At 43.6% G+C, this 8,372-nt stretch overlaps 1 protein-coding gene across 1 annotated transcript in view; it reads left to right on the forward strand.

Annotated features, from left to right (window-relative positions):
- The first annotated feature begins 6,693 nt into the window (after window positions 1-6,693).
- The window catches only part of LOC134445148 (fibrinogen C domain-containing protein 1-like), a 64,079-nt gene continuing 62,400 nt past the window's right edge, over window positions 6,694-8,372 (forward strand). Inside the window, exons 1-2 of the mRNA XM_063194233.1 lie at window positions 6,694-6,708; window positions 8,337-8,372. The exon at window positions 8,337-8,372 is cut by the window's right edge and continues 61 nt beyond it. Of these exons, the coding sequence (XP_063050303.1) occupies window positions 6,694-6,708; window positions 8,337-8,372 (51 nt within the window). The remainder of the gene's footprint in view (window positions 6,709-8,336) is intronic.

The raw sequence follows: 8,372 nt of genomic DNA on the forward strand, positions 1-8,372 counted from the left end.
CAGGTCACACCAAGGGACTAGATATTTGAGAAATAGCTTTTAAAACAACTGGTAGTACATATTTTGTTTTGTTTTGTTGTTTGACTAGATAAATATCGTGCATTCAAATTACTTATTCCTTTATTGGCCTTTGGAATTTATACTTTGATGCATTGTTGATGAATATTTGCTGTTGATTTTAGATACTGTCAAATGATATAAAATGTCATTAATGGTGCTTTGAAACCATAAAATATAACGGTAACAGTGAAGGAAAGATCAGTGAGAGAGTATATGAGGAGTATGAATAAAGTATGCTGTGGAGAACTCAATATACAGCATAAATGTGCTGTCCAGCTTGAGATACCAAACAGGCACTGGCCACTACACACTACAGGTTCAATGGTGTGACAGTCATAGCATACCTACAAAAGTGTGATGGTCATGCCAAGGTCACACTTCAGTATGAGTCTTATGAGCTCTGCAGGTTACATTCAATGACCGCATGGCTGTCATTAAGAGTTACGATAGGCTGATAATCGACGATTCAAAGACTTATAAGTGTAAAGTGTAGGTCCATATTGACATTATATTATGATCAAAAGACAAAATAATCATGTTTATATATTTGTTTCTGGCTCAGTTTTGCATTTCTGTCCTTTAGCGTGACATGAATGTCCTACGGTGTGACATGTTTTAAACGCTCAAATATTTGTTTAAGCTAAACAATATGTTTTATAAACACTGAAAATTGCAGTAGGGAAGAACAAATTATCGTCCCTGAAAAGTTAGTATAAATTCGGACAATTTTGAACATTTAAAAGAAAGATATCCCTGTTTTTCCTCGAAGGTTTCTAATAATCTCACTTCTAATGGGAAAAAAAATACTTAAATGGTAATTTCTCATTAAATTAAGACTTTAAAAAATTGCAATAAATATGAAGAGTGTAACAATGTTCATAAAACTCCATCAAGTCATTTCTACATTACTTAATATATTTATTTCTTAACATCACACCAAAGGACATATTTTCAGCAAATTGCTTTATCAACGTAAATAAATAATCAATGAATAGACCAACATTGTGACCACTTGGATTTTTTTGAAAGATTAATTGCTGCACTACGTAGACATATACTTTTTTCCCTCATAAACAATGTTTTGTGAAAAAAATGTTTTTTGCTGCCTATCCGTCATCTACCCACACACGAAACAGTGCTGTGTGCAGCAAGCTTGTTTACTCACTGTTTGATGACTTGCCGGTTCCAGCTTCCGGTATACATACATGTCACTACGGGTACCCACAGAGACCACACAGACGCAATTAGTAAATTCAGTACCCGCATACACACACACACACACACAGTCTCTCTCCAGAGGGTGACATGAAAGGGAGGCCGACACAGGTTGTAGATTTTAATTGAACAACAATATTGTATTAGACAGATAAACAAGCCGTTTAAGCACTAAACACCCTTAATCACTCTAGGGCAGGTATGCCCGATTAGCTTCATATAGCTACACACATATGAAGACACACGCACACTATGCACATAACCTACAGACGGAGAGAGAGAGAGAGAGGGGGGGGGGGGCTACAGGTATGTCTCAAATCACGCACTTGTGTCAGTCACGCACTGAGGTCTTTAGTGCATAGTGTCGTGGAAAATTTTGAGCACTATGCACTGTGCCCGGCTTAGCATGGCATTAGCTCGACAAAATATGAGTTGGCTACTATTTACAATGCACATTGTCTAGTGTTTGTATTTACCTTTTCTTCACCCCAAAGGACAAAAATCACACATACAATACTTTGGTTGGCATGAAAAGCTTGGTGTCCCATCAGCATTACTTACAGAATTCGGAGACTGTGGACCAAACTCTACTGAACTGAATGCCACATTTCCTCCGTGTCATTGTCAACATGGCCACCGTTTAGTGCGTGCAGTGTCCATCATTCAAGCACTGCATTTTTCCGCCATTGTTAGGGGATCATCCTGGTACTTTCAGTGCACTGGCTCAACTGAAATTTTCGGCCTGAGCGCCCTAGGCACTGAAAACAAGTGCGTGATTTGAGACACAGCCAGGGAGAAAGAGAGAGAGAGAGATAAGATGAGTGTGACTCCCCGCCCCAGGCTGTTCAGCTGATGCAACTATTCAGTCAGGACACTGTCCTTGTCGGTTGCACCATCTTATTGTGTCCCCAGTGCAACATCAGACCCATGCAACCCCTAATGACATTAGTTCCACCCCCTCCTCTTCCATCAGCTCTTCCGCACTGCCTCTCGAGGCGTCGGGTGAAGCGATTAGTGCTGAGGACAGCCAGAGTTCACAGCAGCCAGAGCATCACAACACACAACTTTGGACACCGCCTTGATGGAAATTTTTGAAAACTTTTACTTAATGCAAGAGAATATAGTAATTTCCTCTTTTTTGACAGTTGTTGTGAATGCATTTTGTAAATGCACAAGTGTGTGTTACTTTAATGCCTGTATGTGTGTGTGTGTGTTTGTGTTTGTGCGTGTGCGTGCGTGAGTGCGTACTAAGGATGCAAATTATCGATTAATTCATAATCATCAGTTGATAGCCTTATCGACCGACTTACGATTAATTGATAAGCGGCGTTTTCCCCCCGAAAACTCAATGTTTCTACTAAATCTAAAAATCTTACCGGTAATTAAAAATTGAGATGAAATACCACATTAAAATTAATTCTATTTCAATTCTTTAATCCAAAAGTGATTTAAATATTCCCACTATTCACACCCCTCTTCACACGCCCATTTCACTTGGGTCTCTTGTCCGTTGAGTTGTTGATTATTTGCGATTAATGTGTTTCTATCGATTAATGCATTGGTCGATTAAAGTTGATTAATCGATTAATAGTTTGCATCCTTAGTGCGTACATGCATGCATGCCTGCGCAAGAGTGACTATTAGTGTATTTGTGTATATTGATGCCTGTACTGAGTACCACAGGGGCCCCATTTTGGCAGTAAGGACAAGGCAGTTTGGGGAATAACACGGAAAAGCGGAAATGTAATTACTATCGCTGATGTCACCGCCATTGTTTTGATTGTTGTTTTTGTCATTTCCAAATCAAGCTGGGCCACCAGAACACAAAGAACTGAACAATCTCCAGGAGCTCTCTCCTTATTGTTCCTGACTGGCACTCACTGTGTGCGGGTGGTTCGTTAGCCACAGTGCGAGAGTCATTTCACACTGATTTTCCCCTATGAATGAGGAGCCAGCCCACTGCCTGGAGAGCTGAGTCTGTGTGTGTGTGTGTGTGTGTGTGTGTGTGTGTGTGTGTGTGTGTGTGTGTGTGTGTGTGTGTGTGTGTGTGTGTGTGTGTGTGTGTGTGTGTGTGTGTGTGTGTGTGTGTGTGTGTGTGTTGGTAAATGTTTCCTCACTGGGCGCTAGAGGGGAGAGACAGGCTGATGATCCGCCTCTGTGTGTTCAGCTGATAAGACTCAGCGCTCTCTCAACTGGCTCTCAGGCTGTCAGGGTGTGTGTGATAGGAGGCATGTGTACTGTAAATGTGTGTGTGTGTGTGTGTGTGTGTGTGTGTGTGTGTGTGTGTGTGTGTGTGTGTGTGTGTGAGAGAGAGAGAGAGAGAGAGAGAGAGAGAGAGAGAGAGAGAGAGAGAGAGAGAGAGAGAGAGAGAGAGAGAGGGTACCAAATAAATTTAGAAGGTACCAAATGCCAACTGTTTTGATGTAAATGGAAAAAAAATAACTAAATTTGGATTGCAACACTACAAAACTGTTTTGCATAATAATTTGGAACAGAGCATTTTGGGCATTTTAAGTTTTTTATTATTTAAAAAAATACCGTTATCATTGGAAGGTTCATTCAAAAAGTTTTTAGTTGTACTCTAACGGCTGATGACTTGAAAATTATGACAACTGTCATTTCTATTGATTATTTGGGAACACGGCAAAAAATGTCATTTGCGTAATAATGTGGAATGCGGTGTAGTTGATATTATCACCCTGTGAGTAGCCGGAACGTCTTCTGATTGGCTGAGCAGGTGTGCTTTATTCCCCGGTAGCAGGACACCTATGATGTCGCGCGAGCGTCTAAATTGCTTCTTTTCTAACTTTCTGGCGAAGTGCCGTTACTAATTCTATCGCATCTGGTTGTCTAGTCAAGACCCCGTTGCCAATTCTATCGCATTTGGTTGTCAAGTCACCCCAACGTTCTGCGCACGTCCTTGTACATGCCTCCGATAGAGGTGCGTCTCACTAGATTAGGAAGTGGTGCCCATAGCAACGTACCAAGCTCAGTGGTTAATCCACTCTCTCTCGAAGCCTTAGATCAACATATTAATAAATTAATACTTAAATGCTGGTAACCGGGTGATAAGCGGAATAGCGGCCTTCGAGGTGTCCCGATATCAAGGGAAAATGGACTTGCCGTAGCGAACAGCCCTTCGGCTGCACCGTCGGGCTGTTAGAACGCTCCGCCTCGTCCATTATTTCCCTTGATATCGGGACACCTCGTCGGCCGCTATTCCATATATACTGTATGTCCTGTGATTCCTCAATGCGAGCTGCCATTAATATTGAAGCAATAAATGCTCCACTTTTTTTTTCTAGTGGAGAAATGGAATCCTGCTACATGCTCCCAGACCTCCTTCTGTGTTGAGCGCCACCAGGGGGCTCCAGAGCTACACACACACAGAGAGGTCTTGTAGGAACCAGGCTGCTGGAACTAAGGGGTTGAGCCCAAATCCTGAAAAACAACCCCACACAATAATTCCTCCTCCACCAAATTTCACATTCAGCCCAGTCTGGAATGTACTACTGTTCTACTGTTCTCATGGTAACCTCCAAACCCAGACTAATCCATCAGATTTACAGATGGAAAGGTGTGACTCATCACTCCAGAGAACATGCATCCACTTTGCATTGCACTTGGTGATGTATGGCTTGGATTCAGCTGCTCCGCCATGGAAACCCTTTGCACGAAATTCTCTGCATACTGTACTTTGGCTAATCTGAAAGTTTGGATCTTTGTGGCCATTTGTCCTAGGCGCCTCAGCATCCGCTGACCCCTCTCCATCAGTTTATATGGCCTACCCTTTCGTGACTCAGTTGCTGTTGTCCCCAAACTCTTCCATACGTCCCCAAACAGTTGAATATGGAATATTAAGGATGGAGGACTGGATTCACTGAGCTGGTTTTCATGCCCCTGGCATGTGTGTGTGTGTGTGTGTGTGTGTGTGTGTGTGTGTGTGTGTGTGTGTGTGTGTGTGTGTGTGTGTGTGTGTGTGTGTGTGTGTGTGTGTGTGTGTGTGTGTGTGTGTGTGTGTGTGCTTGCTTGCGTGTGTGCATGCGTGCGTGTGTGCGTGTGTGCACATGTGTGTGCGTGTGTGTGTGTGAGCGTATTCCCTGAATCACTTCTTCATCTTATGTTATTTGAGATGGGTCCATATCAACACATTCAATCTAATCAGGCATTCATGTGTTCATATAATATGATTCATATGACTGGTGTGTGTGTGAGGCAGTTGATAATCTGGTGTTAAAATGGGATGGTCAGCACAGAGCAGATCACACAGTCACAATTCAATTCGCATTTTGTTGCATAAGCACTTTGACGCAGGTGTGTGCATGTGTGTGCGTGTGTGCGTGTGTGTGTGTGTGTGTGTGCTGATGAGAGGTTATCAGTGTGTGTGCATGCATCTGTGTGCATGTGTATGCGTGTGTTGGCATGTGCATAGTATGTGAGTGTATGTGAGCATTCATTTATGTGCGTGTATATGTGATCCCTACCAGTCTGAACCCCAGTAAATGAGCTTCTGATATGAGAAAACAAAACAATACCTTGCAGGATTATTTCCATGTGTGCTGTTTACCAAGAAGTCATATTTCCAGTCTGCAGTCCTGGGTGAATAATAAGCCTCTGCACTGGGATGCTTCTGCTTTTGCCTCCTGGTTGATGAATGTTTAGATAAACATATTTCGGCAGGCGAGTGATTGACAGCTGTCATGATTTGCTCCTGCCTTTGTGGAGATTTAAATCTTCCCTTCCCTTTTCACCTGTCGTCTCACAAAGCCTTCCTGAATTGTCCCACCACCTCCCCCTACTAATCGACTTCACTAGATTATCCAGCTTCAATTCCACTATAATCATAGGGGTAGGAGCGGATCTCATCCCACATGATCTTTGCTCAACCCTCCTGTTATCCTCAGATTTTGGTTACATCCGTGATCCTTGGGGTCATTTTGACCCCAGCCACTTAAATATCTACAAAATCAGTAGAAGCAAAAACTTTTGCACCGGTTTATGCCTCATATATTTACTATTGCTCTGTTGGGGACATTAAAAGCCCTTTAGATAAGTCCTAGCACCCCCACACACAGCCCACACACCAAGAAAACTAATCCATAGGCAAAAATGTGCAAGAACTGCCCAAAAGTTGCATACATCATACATGTTGTTAGTTATTAGAGCCCTAAATAAAGCAAAATGTTCTGTTCTAAATAACTTATGTTCATGTATTTTACATAATCTAGACAGATTGGAACATGTATTAGTAAAATATGGATGTGATATTTATGTTTAATACACTTAATATAATGTGGGGTCAAATTGCCATACATGCTCATTGTACACCAAGCCCTCAAGGGACAAACTAGTGAATAAGCTCCACTCCTCACTGGGATGGACTGACCTGCAGGGATGAGATTGCAAGAGTGAACTACCATGCTACCAACTACGGTGTGTGTGTGTGTGTGTGTGTGTGTGTGTGTGTGTGTGTGTGTGTGTGTGTGTGTGTGTGTGTGTGTGTGTGTGTGTGTGTGTGTGTGTGTGTGTGTGTGTGTGTGTCTCTGTCTCTGTCTCTGTCTGTCTGTCTGTCTGTCTGTCTGTCTGTCTGTCTGTCTGTCTGTCTGTCTGTGTTTGCCCCGAACTCACCTGAGAGAGAGAGAGAGAGACAGACAGACAGACAGACAGACAGACAGACAGACAGACAGACAGACAGACAGGGGGGTTCCTCCCACGCTCACATACAAAAGCCAGTGCACGTGCACACACACACACACACACACACACACACACACACACACACACACACACACACACACACACACACACACACACACACACACACACACACACACACACACACACACACACACACATACACATTGCCAGGCTACAGTTCCCCTCCGAGAAGGTTCCTAATTGTGATCTAACACAATCCTTTTTTTGTGTACCCAGCATATGAGCGAGTGCAGTCAGCGCTTTTTGCAGTGGAGTTATTACTAGTGCCCCCCAGACCTGCCCATCAATCACCCTCCCATTACCCACAATCCCCCTCTCTCCTCCCACACACACACACACACACACAGCATGAAGTTTTTGCACCTTTCTGAAGCAAAATGCACCACAATGCACTGCAATACGCAGATGGCAGGACCAGAATATGTGGCAGGCAACATATCGTGTTCATATCTGAAAAGCAGAATATTCCTTCTTGTTTTAATTACCTGTTTGACCCCCTTTGGTTACCGTAGAGATCTGGGATGTGAGGGGGTGTAGAGGGGAGGTGTGGTTATGGAAAAGGGGACAGGTAGTGTCTCTCTCCTTTTTAAATATGCCTCAGACTGCAGTGTGTGTGTGTGTGTGTGTGTGTGTGTGTGCAGGTGTGTGTGTTAAAGCTGTAAGAAGTAAGAAGTGTGTATGTGTGTGACAGAGAGAGTCCCTGTGCCCTGTCCTGGATGTGGGTGAATAATTGAAGGGGCCTCTTTGGTTATCTCCTGCTCTGGAGGTGGAACTAAAAGCTGATTTATTCACAGCGCAGGCTCCACCATTAATGTTGCATTGGCCACCGCTCACCTGTGTGTGTGTGTGTGTGACTGTGTGTGTGTGCGTGCGTGCGTGCGTGTGTGCGTCAATGTTGCATGGGGCAGAGGAAAGCACATGGGCAGAGTGTTGGCATGTTTAATTGAGGGAATCAGTGTGTTCTCCAAGATCTCAGGACCTTCAGGTCAGCCTGTCTAGCACACACTGCAGAATGCGCCTGTGTGCGCGTGCGTCCGTGCGTGCGTGCGTCTTGATGTCAGTCTATCAAAGCTAGGCTACCTTGAGAGTACAGCTCGATAGATGAGATAATGAGAAAAAAGAGAGAGAGAAAGAGAAGAACGAGAGAAAACCCATGCATGTGTCTATGATGTGAATATAAACACACATATCAGACACACACACACACACACACACACACACACACACACACACACACACACACACACACACACACACACACATACTGGCAATCTTGCAAACCACCTGACAGTGACCTATGATCCTATCAGTGACCTTTGTTGTTTGTGTTTTCATGGCAACAGGTGATCCAGCGGTGTGAGGATGGCTTGGTCAACTTC

Source organism: Engraulis encrasicolus, chromosome 3 (assembly GCF_034702125.1).
Source record: "Engraulis encrasicolus isolate BLACKSEA-1 chromosome 3, IST_EnEncr_1.0, whole genome shotgun sequence".
Taxonomy (NCBI): domain Eukaryota; kingdom Metazoa; phylum Chordata; class Actinopteri; order Clupeiformes; family Engraulidae; genus Engraulis; species Engraulis encrasicolus.